At 34.7% G+C, this 24,632-nt stretch overlaps 1 protein-coding gene across 1 annotated transcript in view; it reads right to left on the bottom strand.

Moving 5' to 3' along the window:
- Nucleotides 1-24,632, bottom strand: part of CFTR (CF transmembrane conductance regulator) — a 180,103-nt gene that overhangs the window by 56,801 nt on the left and 98,670 nt on the right. Inside the window, exons 12-19 of the mRNA XM_032276197.1 lie at nucleotides 21,931-22,025; nucleotides 19,331-19,417; nucleotides 17,100-17,823; nucleotides 14,794-14,922; nucleotides 7,836-7,873; nucleotides 6,926-7,176; nucleotides 3,713-3,792; nucleotides 129-279 (exon numbers count right to left, since the gene is read on the bottom strand). Coding sequence (XP_032132088.1) covers nucleotides 129-279; nucleotides 3,713-3,792; nucleotides 6,926-7,176; nucleotides 7,836-7,873; nucleotides 14,794-14,922; nucleotides 17,100-17,823; nucleotides 19,331-19,417; nucleotides 21,931-22,025 — 1,555 coding nt within the window. The remainder of the gene's footprint in view (nucleotides 1-128; nucleotides 280-3,712; nucleotides 3,793-6,925; nucleotides 7,177-7,835; nucleotides 7,874-14,793; nucleotides 14,923-17,099; nucleotides 17,824-19,330; nucleotides 19,418-21,930; nucleotides 22,026-24,632) is intronic.

Below are 24,632 nucleotides of genomic sequence, written 5' to 3' on the forward strand. Positions count from 1 at the left end.
AAATTATTGTTATATGATGTAAAAGTTAAAAAGCAGAATTTTTTTTGAAGAGTAGATTAACAATAAAGAATCTCAAATGGCTCTTGTGGCTTTTTTCCAAGATGAGTATCGCACATTCACTGTCATACCTGCAGATTCTAGTTGTTTGAGTTGCTGTGAGGTTTGGAGGAAATATGCTCTCAATAAAATAAAAGCTGCTATCACTGGCACTGTTGCAAGAAAGATGTAGGGTTGTAAAACCGAGACAACTGCTATAGCTCCAATCACAATTAATAACAACTGTAAGATCAAAGAAAACATGTTGGTGAGTAAATGTTTTCACATTGGAAAGTGGACAAAGTGTGTCAGTGATTTATTTCTAAATACTCTCCCTGTTCTGTTCCTAATAGGAAAGTAGCCATTTGCAAGTATATTTTTCATAGGCTTTATGAAAATTTTAAAAACTGTTTGGGTCACTGATAACATTTTTGAGGTTTTGAAACACAGTGTTCTTTGATCTTGGAATATTTTCATTTCCTAGACACTTTAAAGTATTGTAGGATAAATAAATTTTAAGTGAATATTAATTTAAAATAAACTTTTAAAATAATTTTAGTATGAAGGTGAATTTTAGGACTTATTTTGGTTAGACAGTTTTTGAAAGCTGGACTTTTGTCTTGGAGTCTTTTGATTCAGAAAGTTCTGCTTGAAATATAAGCTTGTCACATAGGCAAGCTGTGTAACATTTTGGAGTCTATTTTCTCATGCTTAACATTGAAAGAAATAATACTTAATAAATTTTATATTTCTACTTTACACCAAATACATGTTTTTAAAAGGTACGAAGTCTGCTAACAATTACTTCACAATAACCCATTTGAATAAAGTAACTGTCAGCAGAAAGTTTAAAAAAATAAACACTTTATAACATCCATATGCTATTCAGTGAGGAAACTCACCAGTTTCCATGAGCGACACATGCATTTTCAACTGATATTACTTTAGAATTGAAAGGAACCATTATCAGGCTTATCTTCTCCATTCTACATGTGACAATATAGTGTCTGAGACCCTTTAAGATAAGTGTCTGATCAAGGTAAAATAGTGGGATCTGCAGAATAGAACCCAGATTTTCAATTTTCATTATACAGTGCTCCAATCCAGAATGCAAATTTGTCAGAACATTGTCAAAAGTTAGCAAATAGAAGGAAGAATTATATGAGATATCAAAATACTCAAACTCATAGAAGCAAAGAGCAAAACCATGGGTAACAGGGCAGGGGAGAGAGGGATCAACAGGTAGAAAGTCTCAGTGCTACAAAATTAATAAGTTCCAGAGGTCTGCTGTGCAACATCCTGCCCATAGTGAACAATATTGTATTTTACACATAAAAATCTGTTAAGAGGGTAAATCACATGTTAAGTGGACTTGTCACAATAACATTTTAAAGAGAAAAAAATAGAAAATAGAGTGAACAGAAATATTTTTAAAACATTTATAGATAATCTGCTTTGGAAATATCATGAACAGAACAAAATTCCATTTGTTTGAAATTAAATATAACCAGAGGTATGACACAATTAAATATAACCAGAGGAGCTCACAATTTAAAGGACCCCTGTGATTATTTACTAAAATCAGAATTAATCAAATTTGTGCTGTATTTGGATTGTCATATATTATGCTTCCTTAATATGAGATTCGTTTACAAACAAAATAGTATAAAATAGTATAAAATTAATATAAAAGACCTCTGCCTAATCACTTGTGAAGCAACGACAAATGAATCAAATGAATCTCAGCAATAAAAGTTGAGCAGGGCCAGGTGCAGCGGCTCACAACTATAATTCTAGCACTTTGGGAGGCTGAAGCGAGTGGATCACTTGAGGTCAGGAGTTCAAGACCAGCCTAGCCAACGTAGTGAATCCCCGTCTATCATTATAATACAAAAATTAGTTAGGCATGGTGGTGGGCCCCTGTAATCCCAGCTACTCTGGAGGCTGAGGCAGGAGAATCATTCGAACCCAGGAGGCAGAGGTTGCAGCGAGCCAAAATTGTGCCACTGCAGTCCAGTCTGGGCAACAGAGTGAGACTCTGTCTCAATTTAAAAAAAAAAAAAAAGTTGAGCAGAAATGATTCAAATTGGCATAAAAGAAAAAATTTGAGAGCTATCACATATGTGAAAAATATTAGTTTATAAAATAAATATTTAAAAATTAACTCTTCCAGAGGAGCTCTGAAGTGAGCCTTAAATAATTATTGAGAAGCACCATTGGCAAAGACTTTTGCAATCAGGTCAAGAGGTTCACATTCCAGTTTTTATCTGATCTAATAATACTATATTTGGGACTAGTTATTTATATTCTTAACATAATAAACAAATATCCAGCATTTAATAACACAGTACATGTTTCTTTGAATGCATGAATTCAAAGCATGGATTTAAATATTCCATCAGCTGCTTCTAAGTTATATCTTTAAACAAGACAACTGAAGGAAATCCAAAATGCTAAAGTTCACTTGGAACAGTAAATATATTTGATTGTGTCAATCATTTCAGATGAGGCAAACTGACAGTCTGGTTTTTCTGCACCTGCCAATGTTGGTTATATATACACACTATGTTGTAATCCTTCTTTTGTTTTATATGTTCAGTCAAATACAGTGTTATTATTTTGCAGGGGTGGGGAAGGAGCAAGAGGGTACAATGACTCATCCCAAGATGGGCAGCAACCTATTCCAACTGTTTTTCCAAGGAGATCACTGGGATTGTGGCATTTGCTGTCTGGAGCTTGACCTAAACCAGTCAGGAAGCTCAGGAAGCTGTTCTCAAACCTAGTCCAACAATCACAGCTTACAACACTCCTTAAATCCTGTCACTTGTGGAGACCTAATGTCCCAAGGTCACTTTCACCTCCTCCACCCCCCTTTTCTTCTCCACTCTCACCACCAGTCAGTCACCCCGACCGACCCAAAGAATCAGCCTCTAAGCCAGGCTGCCCTGGAGGCCTATTCACATCTATAACTCAGGGACAGACCTCAAAAACCTAGATTTTTCTTTCCCCTCTCTCTTGTTCAAAAACTTATCTTTGTTTCTGTCCCTTCCTTATGGTCCTTATCGTGGGAGAATGGGCTAGCTACTCTGCGCCAAAGTGTTCACTGGTGAGGTTAGTTTCAAGTGTAACCCACCCAGGGAATCCATCTGCATTCTAACACAGGCCTTTTGGGGGTAGGTTGGCTTCCATCAAATAGTGATGCCAATGCCAAAATGTCACACTGTGTTGCCAATGATTGCGGGAAAATGGTCCTCTGTGCCTCTCAAATCACTCCCAAGTAGACAACTGCTACATCTAAATGTGGGATTGCCTCACGTTTGGGCCAGGTAAACAGGTAAACAGTTCAGACTTATTATTGAATTTGTTAAATTTATGTCGGTTTTGAAGGCTTTGGATAATAACAAACTTCATGCAATAGACAGAACTTCAACTCTCAATCAAATAAAAAACGAAAAGAAAATCACATTTGCTTTTTATTATTTAAAAAACAACATGGCGGGAGCAGTGGCTCATGCCTGTAATCCCAGCACTTTGGGAGGCCGAGGAGGGTGGATCATGAGGTCAAGAGATCGAGACCATCCTGGTCAACATGGTGAAACCCCGTCTCTACTAAAAATACAAAAAAAAAACAACATGGCAAATACAAAGATACTTAACAGTACTAATTTTTACATACCTGGATGAAGTCAAATATGGTAAGAGGCAGAAGATCATCCAAAATTGCTATATCTTTGGAGAATCTATTAAGAATCCCACCTATAATATACAAGATGATAAACTTCTCAAAAAGCAGTGATTTTTCAAAGACATATCAATATTTCCAATACTACATTTGGGTCACAGTAGGCGCATTCAGATCCCAAATAAGAATTAGCATGTAATCAGATAAATAAGGACTTAGAAAACTTTGGGTTCAAGTTATTGTCTTGTACTCTTAAACCATTTTAAAGTATCAGATTCTTGTAAGATTCAAGTTACACCCCATGTCTTTGAAATAGCTTTTACTATAATTTATGTCAGGAATGGGTAGGTACTCATTCTGCTATTACAATCTTATTTTTCCAACCTTGCATTTAATGACAACTTACTGGATATGCTGTCATCGTTTTCCTTCCACTTGTATCCCATAACATAGGGTTCTCCCTCTCCTGACTTCCAAACCTTTTTGACATACCTCTACGGACACCGTGGCTGCTCTCTCTCCCTGCTTGCCACACTATCTGGTCCTCCTTTGTCATATTCTCTTTCTACCCTCTTCACTGACAGTCTACATTTCCACCTGCCATCTGAATCATGGATTAACATTTGTAAGTTTGATAACTTGTTGTTTCAATTAAAAAATGTATATACAAGTATCTACTATGTACCAGGCACAATGCTAGGCACTGAGATAACTGAGGTGAATAAGCTATGCTCCTTGCCCTTGAGGAATTCATTGCCTAGAGAGGAATTAAACAAACAATTAGAGAATATGAAACATAATACTACACAAATAAAGTGATATTGAATCTTATCATTTATCCCCCATAAACTGCAGGATAAAGTCCAAAATTCTTAGTTTAATATTTAATGCCTTGCATAATTTGGCCTCAACCTGCCTACCTAGTACCAGCTTCCTCTGCTCAAATATCCTGTTTCAGCCAAACTGATCTATTCTTTAAACACACTTTACACTTTCCTACCTCTCTGCTTTCCCCATGCGGTCCCCTCCACCTGAAATCCCTTTCCCCTCATCTCTCACTGTCAAAATCTGTGTTTCCTCCCTTGCTCAACTCAAATGCCCCTCCTGCAAGAAAGCATCTGTGTTTCCTCCAGCTGGAATTAATCTCTGCCTCCTCTGGACATACTTAATAAATCTTGTTTGCACCTCTATTATAATGACTATATGCATGTCTTATATCACTGGCACTTATAAACATATCTTAACTCTTTTTCTAGGATGTAAATTTGCTAGAGGTCAATGGGATAAGGCCACATTTATTTTGTATCACCCATAGCCCCAGGCAAAAAGGCCTTATATGTAGGAATTATTTAATACATGCTTACTGATTAATATGTTCTTTAGAATATTTAATTAAACATATTTGTATCTTTTCATGATAATCAAAACTTGAGAAAAATAGCCCATGGTATTTATAAACAGTGTTTAGAAAATGAAATTTGCTTTGGTGAAAAGAAAAACCATCCTGCTGCTTATTATATTTCAAATGGTTTGGAACCAACTGTGAACAGTGTTAAAGGGAATAAGGAGCTTGAAAAACAAGAGGTGGAATGACCAGTGCATCCTCTGTGAAAACAGCACCCACAGAAGGGAACCATGGTGAACTAATATCGATTTCCCATTGGCTTTGTAGCAGGCAAGTAAATTGCCTCGTTTCATTCTCACAAAGATTCTCTGGGATACAGTATTCTTTTCCCCACTTCACAGGTGAGGAGGCCAAGGCTCAGAAAAGTCACTTGCCCATGATCACTGCTCTTAAGGCGTCAACTTGGAGCTCAGGCAGTGCTCATGTTCTTTCCACTGTGCCTCCTGGCTCATGTCTGACTCTTCTAGAAACTTGGACAAATCCCCTGCCTTGTCTGGGTCTCAGATTTCCATGAAAAATAAAATCACTGTATCAAGTTAATTGGACATACTGAGTCTAAAACTCCTAGCTCCAAAACAGAGGATGGTGATGACTATATTCAAATGAGGCAAGATTTCAGCAACACACATGGGATTCAGAATTAATATCAAGATCTTCCTACATACTAATAACTGAAATTTTGTTATCCAGAAAATATGATGGGTTTTTCTTGAGTTTTTTAGATTTCTGCAAAGTTCAGTCTTGGAATTTAATCTTTGCTTTATATCAGATATTTCTGTGTCAACTCCTCTTCTCACCTCTGACTTTCTCCAGGGCAAGAACTGTGCCTGATTCACTGATTCATCCTTTCATACCTCAGAGTAAATGCCTCAACAGAGAAAATGCTCACAGATTGCTGTGAAAAAACTTGGGGAAATCCTTATTAACCTGTCTTTAAATGCAAATCTCTCTAATGAGGAATCAACAGAATTGATTTCTTTCAAAGTACCTTATTAGATTTTTAATTTTTAGGACCTTTATTCTACTATTCTGACTTTCTATTACTTCAAATATGATGATATAAAAACAGTTTAAAAATAAATGTGGGATTCCCCCCTACTATATAACTTTGAGCAGTTACATGAAACTAGATTATTCTACTCCATCAGAAAACTTAATCAATAGAAGAAAAATCACATTTTCATTGATCACTTCAAATATCCTGCCCTTTTGAACAACACTATATATTGGCAACAAGGTGCCCAGAAGAAAGCTAGACCAAATATTTGAAAAGAGAGGTATGTCTGACCCATAAGGGCCTTCTTAGCTGCTATTGTCTCACCATCACATTCTTACAAACCGAGCCACTCTAATTATCTAACACAGAAATATCAGGAGCAACAATATATGATAACCTATAATATCTGGGAAATGTGCATGCCAGTCAAAAGGAGGTTCAACAAAAGGCAGATGCTTCTGTACAAAAGCCAGCACTGTCAGTAGAAAACCAATGAAACCACAGGCCCTATTGATGGTGTGTCACACTTCCATTTCTTAGACCTAGTACCTGCTTTGTCCATTAATCTTATTATGACCACATCTATAATATGAGAGTATAGATTGGTGGGACAGTTTCTGTCGAATAACCAAGGACATTTTACATATTAATTTGAAGTTGACGTAACTGATGAAAGTTGTAAATTGAATGACATGTCTTTATTAATAACTAACGTTTTCACTGATCTTTTTATGCAGTAAGAATTAGAATAATGTTCTTAATATGCGAATAATTTCATAAATTAAAAAAAAATTTAATTTAGTACCTGCTTTCAATGTGTTGAGGGTTGACATAGGTGCTTGAAGAACAGAATGTAACATTTTGTGGTGTAAAATTTTCGACACTGTGATTAGAGTATGCACCAGTGGTAGACCTCTGAAGAATCCCAGAGCAAGCAAAGTGTCAGCAACTCCCACGTAAATGTAAAACACATAATATGAACTGGTGTTGGTGATAATCACTGCATAGCTGTTATTTCTACTATAAGTATTATTCCCTTTGTCTTGAAAACGAGTGCTGTAAAGGAAAATGGAAATTGTTATTTGGCAGCCAAACTTACTTATTGAATTTCCAAGACATGTAAATGGAACTAAATTTGAGTCTAAAGAAATATAACATATTGCATTAACAGAGCATGTATCCTTAATCTCAAAAACTTACTATTATTGCAAGAAAATGGATATTTTTTCTTAACATTGATAAAGTTTATCTTTATTAAATTAAAATATTTAAAGAAAATCCTAAATGTGTAATGTTGTTTCAAATATTTTTATTGCATTTCATGGAAACTGAACAGAATTATATTCTTTAGAAACTGCAGGAGCTGCACATGCTCACAATTTATTTATTTATTTTTTTAAATTTAGATATAGGGTCTCACTATATTGTACAGGCTGAAGTGCAGTGGCTATTCACTATGATAGAACACTACAGCCCTGAACTCCTGGGCTTAAGTGATTCTCCTGCCTCAGCTTGTGGAGGAGCTAGACTATAGGTATTTGCCACCTCGTCCAACTAATGATTATCATTTAAACAAAAATCCTTGTTTTTCCACTACCATAATGCTTGGGAGAAGTGAAACAAAGTGGATTACAATTCGTAAAAACATAGTGGATTAAAATATTTAATCAACAGAAATAAAACACAAGCTACACAATAGGACATGGAATACTCACTTTCCAAGGAGCCACAACATGACCAAAGAAGCAGCCACCTGAAATGGAAGAAGACACAGTTGACTTATTTCTAACATCTTCACCTATTCCTCCCATGCCCACACCTAAATTCACATCACACCAATTTGATGTGTGTACCAACATCAATGTACACATAATTTCATCTTCCTGTGCTTTGTGTTCCTGGGTCCAGCAGCTGTAATAGTTGTTCTAAGTACTATTATTTATGATGAGAACACATTAAGTTAATAAAATTCAAATTTCATTGAAGTAAATTCTTTGCCATTTCTCCTTTTTCAATAGAAACTATTGTCCTGTCTCACAGGACAGCCAAGACCACAACTGAATGTTTTAAATAATAAACACAAGAGATAACACAAATATATAGATCTAGATCACAAATATGTATTTTATAAATATGTTATATAAAAATAATAAACACAAATATAAGCCTGCTGGCAGATAATTAATGTTTATCTGCCATAAATAATTTCATTTGCCATTCAATGATTATAGGGGACTAGTACCTGGGAAACCAATTAATTATTGGAAAAGGTGAGATTAATATTAATGGAAACGAATTAAAAGTTTCAGGCCAGGCACAGTGGCTCACACTTGTAATACCAGCACTTTGGGAGGCTAAGGTGGGCAGATCACTTGAGGCCAGGAGTTTAAGATCACCCTGGCCAATGTGGTGAAACCTCATCTCTACTAGAAATACAAAAAACAAAAAAAATTGGCCAGGCCTGGTGGCACACACCTATGATCCCAACTACTCAGGTGGTTGAGGCACCAGAATTGCTTGAACCCAGAAGGTAGAGATTGCAGGGAGTCAAAATCACACTACTGCTGTACTCTAGGCTGGATAACAGAGTGAGACTGCCTTAAAAAAAAAAGTTTCAACAATGTAAAAAGTCACAGTTTATGAATAAAGATAAGGTACATTCAGGTTAAAACATATTATTGTTACTAGGACAACATAGAACCTCTACAGCTTTCTCAAGGTGGGAACATTTGGCTGAAGGAGACATGTTCTACACCATATACAAACAAACCGAAAAACCTTTTTAAACAACTGTGATTTTTGCAGTCCTTTTTATATTTAGATCATCTGTGTTCTATTCTATTTCAATGTGGCATTCCATTCTTTTAAACCCTATAGAGAAATATAATCTTGTGTTGATACCAACACAATTGGAATATTAGAAATGACCCTGAAATTATACAATTAGCCAAATAATACCTTTATGATATAATGAAATAGAAAAAAACAGTTGTGAGTAAAATAATTTTAGAAACGAACATAGAATAAAAATAAATAGGAGAGAAACAAATATGCTTAGAAGATATCTGCAAGTCTTATTTTATACTGGAATTTGCCTTAAATATTTAACAGTAATTAACAATATATAAAAACCTTACAGGGAACATTTAAATTAAGAAATTTACACTAGGAAATATTATATTTTAATGAGGTATATAAGTTTTAGTTAAATTCACATATCAGATAGAAGTATAATGACAAAAAATCTAATGGCATTATTCTCACTTTCCTAATTTTCTTCATTGTACATAGAGCTTCTATGCACTGTATCAATAAAAAACTACCCTTATTTCCTCAAAATTCAAGTTAATTCAAAATGAAAAGAAATCCAGAAACAATCTAGCTATTTTAAAAGTCTTCTGGTACCAATGTCTGTTTCCTAAAAATAATCAAATCACTCAAGATCCTAGATAAGGGTATACATTCTGAGTCACTCTTTATTTGGCTATTATCATATTTTGTTATTATATTTCCCCTTTGCTTTAATTAGAGGAGTGTCAATAATGCTGGCATTGCCAACATTCTTTGATGGTGAGTAAATCTCAGAAATAATTATAACATTTACTAATGGAAAAATAACCAAAGCAATGTTCCAAGGACTGGTCTAGTCATCATAATATAAAGTTGTTTCCTGGCTGTTTCCACATAGAACTACCAACCTAAACTTCTTATATTGACTAGAACAAAATATTTTCAAGGACTTAACATCATAACTTTAAAAAATATTTTGTGCATATAGAAAAATCAAGTAAGCAAGTTCTGTCATTTCATTTCCAAAATGTTTTGAGATTATAAAGTTTATGCAGCTTATGATAGAGTGATAGTCCTAGATGATTAAGGTGAAAAGTAAAAATATCTTTCTTTTCCATTTTCTCAGGGTTTTAAGTATAATTCTATACCACATAGAAAACAGTACGCTTAATACACAGATTTCAATGCTTCACAAGTCAAATGACACCCTAAAACATAAACCAACTGTCATAACGCTGCTCTAAAATGATTGCTATCAGTCAATAGCAGCAGTGGTTTTATGGGAATATACTACCTCTCTACTGTACTAATAATGTAAGCCATTCAGGGATTTCTAATCAACAAACAGGAGGGAAGTCATAAAGAAACAGGATACAGCAGTTCTATGACATGTTCTTAACAATCAGAATGAAAGCATTAAACAGGATCTTCAGATATTCTAGTCAACAACAAGACTCTGGTTGTTGAAGCAGGATTCCAGCTTCACCCATGTCCCTGCAAAGGACATGAACTCATCCTTTATTATGTCTGCATAGTATTCCATAGTGTATATGTGCCACATTTTCTTTATCCAGTCTATCATTGATGGGCATTTGGGTTGGTTCCAAGTCTTTGCTATTGTGAACAGTGCTGCAGTAAACATATGTGTGCATGTGTCTTTATAACAGAATGATTTATAATCCTTTGGATATATACCTAGTAATGGGATTGCTGGGTCAAATGATTTTTCTATTTCTAGATCCTTGAGGAATCGCCACACTGTCTTCCACAATGGTTAAACTAATTTACACTCCCACCAACAGTGTAAAAGTATTCCTATTTCTCCACATCCTCTCCAGCATCTGTTGTCTCCTGATTTTTTAATGATTGCCATTCTAACAGATGTGAGATGATATATCAATGTGGTTTTGATTTGCATTTCTCTAATGACCAGCGATGGTGAGCTTTTTTGGAAACCATCATGCTCAGCAAACTGACACAGGAACAGAAAACCAAACACCACATGTTCTCACTCATAAGTGAATGTTGAACAAGGGGAACACATGGACACAAGGAGGTGAACATCACACACTGGGGCCTGTTGGGGGATGGGGGGCTAGGGGAAGGTTAGCAGGGGTTGGGAGGATTGGGGAGGGATAGCATTAGGGGAAATACCTAGATGGATGCAGCAAACCACCATGGCACGTGTATACCTATGTAATAAACCTGCATGTTCTGCACATGTACCCCAGAAGTTAAAGTATAACTAAAAGGTATAATAAATAAAAAATAAGGATAATCAAGAAACTGCTTCCTAATGTATTGTCTTCATTTCTTCTTCATCTAGTCAATGATGCACTGCCAAGCAGGGGTCTAAGAATTAACATAATTTTTTGCCTATTTCTTTGTAGTTAATGTCTAAGAATTTACAAAAGATACTGTTCTATAGCAGGGAAAATGGTACAAAATACAAAAGTAGACTCATTCCCTTTCAAAAATAGTAAGTGCTAACAAACTGAGTAGACCAAATTATTTTTTCAGTTTAATAGCTTTGAAGAAAATTTTTAAAAAACTATGTATTTCATATTGTAAAAGGGAAGCATATTTTACCTAACCTATAAAAATATAAATCTCAATTGAAATATGACCCTTAGGAAAACTAAAAATAGACAAATCACTTACATCAAGGAAGAAACATATCTTAACCTTCCTTTAGGTTCTCTGATCATAAGATTCTCAATTAAATTTAAAACAACTAAACTATCATCTTGGATTAGCAGTTGTACCAGAATGTGACATGCTAATGAGACATTTCAATGGTAATGAGAAATGGGCACACTGGTATCATAAAGGAGCTTCATCTGAAAGAAAAACTGTAAATTTTGATTCGAGGAAGGCAATAGAATTGTGAACACTGGTGAATAAATTGTTTAGTTGTATAATGGTGTGCACAGTTTTTAAAAATTACTATTTTTTTCTATTATCACCAAGTTTTTATTATTCAAAATTTTGAGAACCAGTTAATTGGCAAGGCCTACAGAATATTGGCCAAAAATTGTGGATAGTATATTATTTCTTGCCCAGAAAATGTCAAAATCAATTGTTTTGTCTACTAAAAGGTCATTTTTTGCAGTAATTGTGGCAGTTAAACTAATAATAGATATTTATATGGCATTTAAATTCTCTATTATAATTTATTTCCTTTCCCTAAAGGACCACTGTTTTCTTGGTTTAGTGAGCGCATAATATTGTACACATGTGAAGCAGATCAACGCTCAATTAATTAAGTACAAACCATTTTAAAGGTGCATAAGTTCAACTCCATGGAGCTGCATGAGACAAAGGTCCTATAAATTTACAGAAATCACCACCACATTCAGCTAAGTTGAAGACAATTAACTTATGTGATCTTTCAAGGCAGAGGTTCAAGTCATTAACAATTATAAAGGGCTGGTTGAGATTAAGTGGGCACAGACTGGGTTTTTTTCACATTCACGTTGGTCATTTGGCATGACTGGCAGAGACTAATGTGGTAAATTTTAAATATATTTTAATGCAATATTTATTGCTCATGTAAAAGTAATAAATTACCCAATCTCATATTTTTGTTAAAGTATAAAATGAATCATTAAAATTTTCATTATATTGCTATTATGAACTTGTCCATCTCATACTAAGTATTATAATAATGATAATTAAGGATACTAATGATAACAGCAACAAACCTTGATCATTATGTATCAAGCCTTACATTAAGTACTTTATAATCATGATGTCTTTTAAATCACAAAATGGGCTATGTAGCTGTACTATTAAAATCTCATTATTCAAATGAGAAAATGGGCTCAGAGAGTTTAACTAACTTGCTCAGTTTCATGGTTAGAACAGAGTTAGAATTCACACTCTGAGTAGTTGGATTCCAGAGTTGGCACTATGCTATACTGCATCTTGCATCAAGCCTCCATTTGGTTTGTTAATTTACAGCAGTTGTATGCACAACTTTTTGATACATATATTTAGATATTTCTTGACCATTCAGATATTACTTGACCATGGTGGAGTGATGATACTTTACAAATATCATCAAGCCTTCTTAATTGAGGTTAGCAACAACCAACAATGGGAAAAATGTATAGTTACAAGTTTAGGTCTCAGTTATTTATACATTTATACTTCCTTAGGAGAGGTGGCTCTTCTTCTGGGTCATTTATTCCCTGAAGGTAGCATGGGCCTTGAGTTTAGATTTAGGCTTTATATTAGGACATACCCAGGGTGTCCTGGAACAAATATCTGCAGTAATCATTCACAGGCTGAATCCAGCCCACAAATGTGTTTTGTTGTGCCCATATGGTATTCATTTGTTTTTGTTTTTGTTTTTTTATGTAATCAACTACCCGTATTTTAAAATAGGAAAAAATTACCAAAAAATAGCTGGACCTCTATCTTATCCTGATACACAAAAATATCTGGCAAACCTGATCCCCAATTCCCTCATGGCAAGGCCTTCGCTGGTGCTGAGTGACAGCCGCCTTCTATAGATAGCTGAAGAACAAACGCTCTCCATTCAGCCTCCCAGCCAGATCACCCACATCACCCACTGTTGCTCCCTGCCAGGCCCTTTTAAGCATTTTTGTGGCTGCTCCTGATCCAGAGAAAAGCCTCATCCACTGCTTCAGGCACCTCTTGTGCTGATGAAGATCTGAACTTGTGGCCTATGATGTGATTTTCATTCTTCCCCTTTTTTTAGCTTGGTGATATAAAGAACAGCAGAGGGTTGGTAAAGAAACCATGATGAGGACATTGAAGACAACCAAATTTCTGTAAGCAAGTAGGTTATTTGAATCTCTAAAAAGATTGTCTAAAATGAATGCTAAGCCACTAATATATATTTAATCTCATTTTGTGAAGAAATCATCATTTAAATAGTAATTGCCTGCATATTTAATAATAAAATATCTTGAGCAGCTGTGTTCAACTTTTTGCATGAGAGGACTGTTTTGCTTATCTGTGGTGGCAGATATCACGAAGATTATGCATGGATCTTTCTTTTCTTTTTTTTTTGTTTTAGTTTTTGTTTTTTTGCCCATCTGATATCATAAGCATATTTTATGTGTGGCCCAAGACAATTCTTTCATTTTTCCATTGTGGCCCAGGGAAGCCAAAAGCTTACCCGTGATCTAGAGTCAAATGAATTTAAAATTTAGTACAGATTTGTTTCAGTGTTTTGTTTATTTATTTATTTATGAGATAGGGTATCTTTCTGGCACCAGACTGGAGTGCAGTGGCACAATCACAGCTCACGGCAGACTCGACCTCCCAGGCTCGAGAGATTCTCCCACCTCAGCCATACAGGCGCATGCCACCATGCCCAGCTAATTTTTAAATTTTTTGCAGACACAGTGTCTCACTGTTTCCCAGGCTGGTCTTGACCCCTGGGCTCAAGCAATCCTCCCGCCTCATCCTCCTAAAGTTCTGGGATTACAGGCATGAACCACCGTGCCTGGCCTTTAATTTCAATCCAAATAAAAGTCTTCTACTTTGAGCTTTTGACTCTTTTATTATTAAAATCTATTAAAATTATTCTTATGTTTCTATTTAAATGTATTTCATATGTAATATGAAATAAACTATCAATAGTGTTTCTAATTGTTGATTTTTAGATGCTAAGAACTATATGAAACTGTACCATTATATACTGTAAAATTACAAATATATGTAATATATACATATTTATATGTATAGTTATATGTGTGTATATATGCATACTTATACATGTATACACATATATGTATGTATATATACATATTTATATATGCAAATATGTGCGTGCATAATATGTATACATCTTTCCCAACTATTCTTAACTTTAAATCATAGTAGTATTTTACAATAGAACATTCTTACCTCAGCCAGAAAAATTACTAAGCACCAAATTAGCACAAAAATTAAGCTCTTGTGGAGAGTAATGTATCGAAGGTATGTGTTCCATGTAGTCACTGCTGGTATGCTCTCCATATCATCAAAAAAGCACTCCTGAATAAAAGAATTATGGTTATTACAATAAGACAGTACACTTTCATGCCACCACTGTGGTTTTACTTTTAAATGTGAAAATAAAGGAATATTATTACTTGAATCTAAGTGTATTTTAACAGATATAAATCGTTATAAATTCTATGAATTATGTCATTCTATAGCCAGAATAATGTCTACTGGAGCAACACAGCTTTATTAAAGTTGAGAAACACCATAATTTTTCAAAATTATTGGATGATTTTACCATTTTAAGGCTTAACAGTGGCATATCTTTTATCAAATAAATCATACCATCTAAATGAAGTTTCCCAGAACTCTCCTTGATTTAACCTGTTTCTTCAGGGGTCCATGGACAAGTACAGCTCAATATACTACTAGCTATAAAGGTCTTCCAAAAGACTGAAAGCCCATTTATGTTTGAACATTCCTTAGTAGCTTAGGACTATCTCTCTTTCCAGCTATGATTTAAATTACATAATTCCAATCCTGGGCATATTCCTCTAGAAATCTTTGTCTCTTAGCAAATAGACACATTTCAAAAATTTGAAAAAGAGAGAGTCCAGATAGTCCAAAGGAAAAGGTAGTTTTGTTTCTCACAAAATCAACAAAACTTATAGGAAAGCACTATGAAACATAAAAAAGGGTCCTATGGAATTGGGATACAGTGCACTGGTTAGGAGTATGCATTTTTTGAGTTAGGCAGATCTGGATTTGAACCCAATCTCCACCATTAACATGCTAGGAGCTGCTAGAATTCAAACATGTTGTCAAACTTTAGTTTCCTTATCTGTAAATGTGAAAAATGGTAAGTACCTTCCAGGGTAGTTGTGGGGACTAAATATAAGCCGCCTAGCACTAGACGCAATCCATAAACAGTAACAATTATTAGACAAGGATATGATTCTTTACAACTAAATTTTAGGCTCAGGATTGAGAAATTCATTTAGATTGATAATAAACTATATAGACAGGCCAGACACGGTGGCTCAGGATGGGCGCCTGTAATCCCAGCATTTTAGGAGGCCGAGGCAAGCAAATCCCAAGGTCAGGAGTTCAAGACCAGCCTGGCCAACATGATAAAACCCCTTGTCTACTAAAAATACAAAAATTAGCTGGGCATGGAGGCACACACTTGTAACCCTAGCTACTCAGGAGGCTGAGGCAGGAGAATCACTTGAACCCGGGAGGCAGAGATTGCAGTGAGTCAAGTTCATGCCATTGCACTCTAGCCTGGGTGACAGAGAGAAACTCCATCTCAAAAACAACAACAACAACAACAACAACAACTATATAAACAAATTATCATTAAATTATACACTTCAGGGATATATTTTATTCCCTCATTTTACAAAGGAGGAAACTTCAGCCTAGAGATGTTAATGACTTGTGTCTTGTCAAAGGTCACATTATTCTCAAATGATCTATGCTATTAAACATATCAATTCATTACAACCCTGCCTATGGCTCATTTCATCCAAGGCATTAAGTTTTCTACCAAAACAACAAAAACTTTCCTTACAGTATTTTTTCCTCTTTTAAGAATAAAATGCTTTTATACTTGAAACCTAATATAACAAACTTTCTGTCTGAAGATTGGCACTAGTACATGCTGAGCTTCATATACATTTTTTAAAAGAAATCTTTTCAGAAGCCCAATGTATAAAGCAAACTTACAAGATAAAAAAAGCCCACACTAGCTAAATTCAGGCAAGACTGATATACAAACCAGAATGTGAGTTAGTCCTATCAAGAGGCTAGATGTTTGTATACCTTATATAAGCTGCTTCCACACAAATTATTTTGCGAGCTCTAAATAATGAAAGCTACTATTTGTTTACACAGTTATTAAAACTGCACCTCTTTCCACAGAGGGTTCAAGATGGTAATAAAGCAGGCGCTTTCTAACTTATAGTCATGATTATCACTGGCTTGGTAAAGGACTCCAAACTAAATCCTTTCCCATTTCATGGGAAGAGATATGTCCATTGCAAAAAGAAATCGTTATTTTACATTTTAAAGTTGCTTGCATAATTAATAAACTTCATGCTTTCTGAGTTTTGAGATAAACCTTATCCTAATCTCATAATTTGAGTAAATTTTGTTACATGCTACATATTGCATTCTATTCAAATGCACTCTGTGGGGTGAAGTACCCACAAGCAATTTATACCGACCTTTAAGTCTTCTTCATTAATTTCTTCACTTATTTCCAAGCCAGTTTCTTGAGATAACCTTCTTGAATATATATCCAGCTCAGTCAAGTTTGCCTGAGGGGCCAGTGACACTTTTCGTGTGGATGCTGTTGTCTTTCGGTGAACACTCTGACCTTGGTTAACTGAGTGTGTCATCATGTTCAGAACAGACTGTCTCCTTCGTACCTGAAGTGCGGGGCCAGTGTTGATCATGCTGATGCGAGGTAGTATTGCTTCTCCCTGCTCAGAATCTGGAACTAAGGACAGCCTTCTCTCTAAAGGCTCATCAGAATCCTCTTCGATGCCATTCATTTGTAAGGGAGTCTTTTGTACAATGGAAAATTTTCGTATAGAGTTGATGGAATTGAGAATAGAATTCTTTCTTTTTTCCCCAAACTCTCCAGTCTGTTTAAAAGATTGTTTTTTTGTTTCCGTCCAGGAAACAGGAGCATCTCCTTCAAATGAGAAACGGCGTAAGGTCTCAGTGAGGATTGAATTTCTTCTTTCTGAACTAAATTGGTCAAAAGAATCATATCCCATGAGTTTTGAGCTAAAGTCTGGCCGTAGATTTTGGAGTTCTGAAAATGTCCCATAAAAATAGCTGCTACCTTCATGTAAAATTAGTATTTTGTCAGCTTTCTTTAAGTGTTCCATTTTGGAAGTGACCAGAATCCTAGTTTTGTTAGCCATCAGTTTACAGACACAGCTTTAAGAATATAAAAAGATATAAATATCAATTTTATAAATACTTTATTACAATAATGTCTTGCATTTTAGCATTTTATTAATGTTTTATAGCATATAATCTGTATTATACAATTTTATTATATTTTAAATGATTCTATAAGTACTCTGTAGCAATTAAATTAGTACTTTATGAATTCTGATAGCACGAAATATCACGCTATATTGAAAAGTTGCATGTTAACAGACTGAGAATGAAATAAAATTTCCTATATTAAGCAGATATTTGACTTTGAGCAAATCATTTATCCTCTAGGTCTCAGTTTATTTATCTAGAAAATGAGGAAAGTATTAGATGATCTTTAAGGTCCCTAGAGATCTGTACTTCCATGTCTTTTAAATGTCAGAGTCTTGTTGTTCTTTAAATTTTCTATTAATTTCTTTCTTTTTTTTACATTTTAGGTTGACCGCCAATTTATTTCTCAAGTGCTTACATAAGATTAATGTTTCACTAAAAATAAAACAGCAACAATAACTGAGAATTTGATAATTAATTTGACTCTCCTCTAATAAAATTTTCACCTATTCTAGAAGTAAATCTGGACTAGAATCATCTAAGAAATACCAGATTTTTTTAGGCATTAAAATATTATATATCATATAGAAAGATACATTGTTCTAGATTATTCCATAACACACTAACACAACAATGCAAATGCAGCAAGGTTTATATTGATATAGAAGTTACTTATCACAGTCACAGGGTTGTAAAAATAGTATCTTGGATATTAAATTTAACTAAATTTTAAGAAAGGTACTTCTAAGAATAATCCAGCCATTTTATACACATATCCATCTTTATAGCTTAAAGTCTTTATTTCTAGAAGAGTACAATAACTGTTCTCCTAATAGGCTACCTCATAGTCCATGAAATCATTTTAAAATTTTGAAATCAGGTCATATAACTAACTGTCTGTCTAGGGAATTTCATGTATATTGGACCCTAACGGGAGTTCCAAGGAAATATAAGTCCTGAGCTCTGTGTGACTAAGAAGAGCAATACTTCCAAAGAAGTATTGAGGTAGATGAGTAGTCTAAGCATTCACCTACATTAAACCAGTGAAACACTCGGCATATGTATTTTCTTAAGAAGTGTATTATTTAAGGAGAAGACAGAATAAAATACTAACACAAAAAAAATAAATGAAAATGTTAAGTATAATAATTAAAGTAATATATGTCACAAGGCAATAATACTGCAAAAACTACATAGATGGCAATTGCTATAACAGTATAGAAATGGGAAAAATTGGTTTAGCATGAGATGGACAGAAAAGGGTTTAATGGAAGTGATCTTGAATCTTGGCTAGGTAGGGAAGATCAGGTTTGAGTTAACACCATGCTACATTTTGCCATACCAACAAGGGTGAACATATTTCTTAAGAGGTAAAATGCAGTGTATGATGGTATAGTCTTTTTTTCTTGTATTTTAGCATAAGCATTATAAGTACGTTATTCAAAGAACATACCTTTCAAATATTTCTTTTTCTGTTAAAACATCTAGGTATCCAAAAGGAGAGTCTAACAAATACAAATCAGCATCTTTGTATACGGCTCTAAAAGGAAAATGGAAATTAAATTACATTTCCTATTTCCTGTATCTTCTAGTGTAGATGATTTTCCTTAAACAGTTCACTACGTGCATTACAATACGGTCACCACATCCATTCACTGAAATAACACTATTCTCAAAAGTGGTGCAGAAGTAGCACATTCATATATGTCTTTTTACTAGGGTAGATTAATTTAAATGAGGAATAAAGGAATAAGTTGAAAAGATTTTTATCACTTTTCACAACATTCCAAGAACTGCTGACATGGTTTTGTTAGATGTAAGTGGAATAAACTAGCAAAAGTTACAAAGTGAATTGTACCATGGCATACACTTTAAAATATTGCCTTAAAAAATAAAACCTTTTATCAATAGTATCTATTTAGAGGCCAGTACCATGCTATGTGCTCAAAATACAATGGCGAAAATTATACAGTTCCTGCCCTCGGAGATCTTGCATTTTGGTGAGGACACCAAGAAGAAAATAGACTATTTCAAATTGTAAAATGTCAGAGATAGCTAATAAATTGCAGCACTTATGTGAAATTATTTTTAAAATGTTTTTCTAAGTGTTAACTGCTATCAACAAATTGAGAGCAGTGCTGCCGCAACTGTATAATCAATATTGCACTTTGATCCTGTAGTTTCAGTCTCTGTATCATATTCATAAAAAGTACTTCACAACAAAATATTATGGGTATACCCATAATATTTTACTATTTAGCTAAAATATGAAACTATAAGCAAGTAATATCTACATTGAGTTGATCTTAGAACAGTAATAAAGATGAAGACATAGTTTCCATATTAATAGAAATGGGATAATTTCTTTATAATATTTAAATTTTTCAAGTGTGATTGTCAGTAACCTTACTTATATCTCAAGTACATAGGATTGTGTTTATACATGTAATTATTGGTACTTGTGTAGAAAATTGTATTCAATCAGCATACAATTAAGAAATTTTTAAAACCAATTTAAAATTTTTTAAAAAAACCATGGCAAAACTTGAAAGTCTAAAGCAATCTTCAAAGTGTAACTTATTTTTGAAAGCAGCATGCAAGAGCTAGATAATGGATCCCATCAAAATGTACACAGTTTTTTCCCCCACACTCAGTTCTTAATTCTCTCCCTCATATCTATGACCAGTTCCTTATGAGACCAGAAATAATAAATTCATCATCCAAACTGGACAACACATTACACATTCTAATGAGAATATGAATAGACAATTATTTTTAGTAGTTCCTTAAAGGGTGTGCTCCTTATGGCAAAACCAAATCTAAACTGATAACACAAACGCAATTCTATGTTGGAGGACTAGAAGCCATATACTTTACCTTATTTAAATTCGTGGAATGCTTAGAATAGGTCTTCCCTTGGCTCACATAAAAATAATCAACTTCCATTTATTTAGAAACTATTATCTTGTCTGTGAGTTATCCATATCTATTGATTTATTACTTTACAGTGTAATTCTAAGATCAAAGCACGGTTTAATGGAAAGAATCAAAAAGATATGGTTCAATTATGACTCCACTTGCTTTTGTCAAGTTAACATCTAACAGCCTGTTATCTTATGATCTCTTCTGTAAGGAAGGGAGAACAATTCTTACTTTGCAGAGCTGTAAGGGGATTACACACACAAAAATATATACATGCCTAGGATACTACGAGGCAATTGCAGGTGCTCAGTGAGGGTATTTCCTGTCGCAGCTTTTGGAAGCAAGAGAAAGTAAGGGAAAGGAGCCAAAACATCAATAAGTCAATGTGATTTCTTGTTAATGACTCTGGCAACAAAGTGAGAAGAAATTTGTTCAGATAAAGCTTGAGAAACATTTGACATCCGCGTCGCTGTCACCAATAATTGTTTAAACTGAAAGTTACAGTTTAACCACAAAGCTCTCTCCTTGACATACATTAACTATATTTACATGTCTTTGACAGCTTTAACATGCTTGGACCAAGAGTGTTTCTACTAAGAGGGCTCCTCCCCTAACTATGTTAATGTGTTTGTCCTCTTTATTTTGAAGATTACCAATTTCAAGCCAAGGGACATCATTTGCCTTCCTACTTTTGTTATGAAAATTATGCTCAAAAAGTTTGAAAATGTTTATTTATCTATACCAAGAAACCTAAACAGAAGCCTAAAGCTGGGATGTATATTGGAGTGGCAGGGTCTATGATGGAACTAACAGATATTTACACCTTCTCTTTCCAGTATTATGCAAATTCCTAGAGTTTTCCATTTGTATTAAACTATACCATAAGCCAAGAAAATATACAGACACCAAAATGTGGGCACAGATTTTGGATAAGCCATAATCTCTACCAAATCTGGATAGTATACCATTATTTACAGTTCTTAAATGTGATTCTTAACCCACTAGCTATAAAATCCCCAGGACTTTTTCAGTTCCAGAAACAGAATATAAAGCAATAGAGAAATGTCTGTAGTTCTCTACATGAATGACATTTGCAGCAAATGCTTGCTAGACCAATAATCAGTTACTCACCTTGCTAAAGAAATTCTTGCTCGTTGACCTCCACTCAATGTGATTCCACCTTCTCCAAGAACTATATTGTCTTTCTCTGCAAACTTGGAGATGTCCTATTATCAAAAATAGAAAATTAGGGAGTGACTTTTATTATGTTCAATCTGAATTTGAAATGCACATCTTCCTTCTAATGAATCATATATCACACTATTGTTTTAACCACAGTTGAAATTTTGAACATTGCATCTCCATTATGTCAAATGCAACTTACTTCATTGGTCAAAAACAACATTGCTGAAATTTTAAATGTAAATTTTTCTGTATTTTTAAAAATGTCATTCATGATCATTAAATAATAATTATAAAATACAAAAAGTAAAATACGGGTATATAAATGCCATAGATCATCCACAGGCCCATTTTGCAAATTCAAATGCTATCAACATACTAAAATGCACTTCTCTCCAATTTAAGTTCACTCTTTTCAAAATAACTCTCCCAAAATGAAGAAACCTCCTAATAAGAAAACTAAAAGAACACTATTCACACCCCTGCAGGACCTAAGCATCTTCACCAGGCTTCCTGAGTCCAAGGCAATTCCTTTCCATACTTTTCTCACCTGCCCTCCCAACTAAAACAGCTTTCTTCCTCATCTATCCTCAGCACCTCATTCCCATGTCCTCTTTCCATCCATTCTGCCCCTCCTGTCATCCTTTCTCCCAGGTAATGAATATTTCTGTGACAACAACCATTCTAGGCATTGTAAAACAAGACTGGAATTTATGAGAAATCATCCTTGACTCCTAGCCATTGTATGTCTAATTGAGAAGGTATGTCATAATCCTGGAGAAAGCTAAATACCATCTCAAAGATTTAATTAACCATTTTAAGATAGTTCATAAAACAGTTCACAATTAACTGGCAAATTAATTTTGCACATAACAGAAGTATAAGATAGATAGAACCCTAGAGGCTTTTAAACAGATGGGATTTGGTCTGAGCCTTGAAGAATGAGAAGAGTTAGATAGGTAGTAAACTCTCATTAGCCTTAAAAAAAAAAAAAAAAAAAAAAAAGGCCAAGCACGGTAGCTCATGCCTGTAATGCCAGCACTTTGGGAGGCAGAGGCAGGAGGATCACAAGGTCAGGAGATCAAGACCATCCTGGCCAATATTGTGAAATCCCCGTCTCTACTAAAAATACAAAAATTAGCTGGGCGTGGTAGCACACGCCTGTAGTCCCAGCTATTCAGGAGGCTGAGGCATGAGAATCGCTTGAATCTCAGAGGCGAAGGTTGCAGTGAGCCAAGATTGTGCCCCTGCACCCCAGCCTGGCAACAGAGCAAGACTCTGTTTCGAAAAAGAAAAAAGGCTCTCTCCCTTTTTTCCTCCCATCCTTATATATCTATTCTTTTGTTTTCACCCCCTTCTTTCTCCCCTCTACTAAAAATTCTCTTTCATATGTTTCTTCCTTCTTTCACAATCCAGAAATAATCCAATATTATCTAAATCTAAAGTGTCAAAATGGTTACTTCTGTTATTCATTTGTTTCATTTATCTACCATACGGACATAAATAGGACTTTACACGCAAACTCACAAACTAAATAGATTAATAAGTGGTCGTTTATATTAAAAGCCATTTGGCAGCGCCTGTTGGCTGGAACCACGCTAGCCACTGCCCTCAAGGAACTGTTGCTAACAATATTTCTGATCTAGAGTGACCAAAAGCCTGGGGGAAAACATGCTGACATGTTGGAGGAGACGTAGCACGACTCGGTGGACTCTGCTACTCAGGCGCTGGAGAAATAAAGCATAGAGAGGTCATTAATACCCATAATAAATACTACTTATGGGGAGGATCTTCAGTCTTGTGAGACATGTAAAACGTAGCTCTTTGGACTAAATGAACATGCTTTTGTTCAACTCATGAACTGGATCACGTACCTAGGGTTCCATCCAAATAACAAAAACTGCAGTAGATTTCACTTGTAATTTAGAAGGTAAATTTCACACCTAATTTAGAAGGTAATAAGATAATTTAGAGGTGTTCATGGAAGTGCTCCTTTCGCAAGGCTAAAGATTTCAGTTTTATAGCAATTATCAAGAGAGTTCACATGTGTATTTCTTCTCTCCCGCTTCATTTTTTTTTTTTTTTCAAATCCTATTTTCTTTTTAAAAACTAATTCTGGCTGAGCATGGTAGCTCACTTACAATCTCAGCACTTCAGAAGCCTGGGTGGGAGAAATGCTTGAGATCAAAAGTTTGAGACCAGCCTAGGCAACATAGCAAGACCTATCTGTACACAATTTTTTTTCTTTTAAATTAGTTGGGCATGGTGGCATGTGCCTGTAGCCCCAGCTAGTTAGGAGGCTGAGGCAGGATAATTGCTTCAACCCAGGAATCATGGGTTCAGCGAGCTATGATTACACCACTGCACTGCAGCCTGGGTAACAGAGCAAGACTCTATATCAAAAAAAAAAAAAAAAAAAATCTTGTAGAGAGAAAAAGAGAATGAAGAGAATGGTTTGCTTTTGCCTTATATGAATAGATTCATTGTAGGGTTTTTAAAAAGAGGCAAATTTTCTAATACATTATTAAAAAGCAGGGGGTTGCTAGAATTATTAGAGTTTTCCATTTTTTTTTTTCAATTTGAACTCAACATTGTATTAATTAAATTGGTTGAAAATTTAAAATATCTTAAGTATTAAAAATAAGTAGTTA

This window comes from Sapajus apella, unplaced genomic scaffold (genome assembly GCF_009761245.1).
Source record: "Sapajus apella isolate SASKATOON/1434 unplaced genomic scaffold, GSC_monkey_1.0 scaffold7, whole genome shotgun sequence".
In the NCBI taxonomy this organism is placed as follows: Eukaryota; Metazoa; Chordata; class Mammalia; order Primates; family Cebidae; genus Sapajus; species Sapajus apella.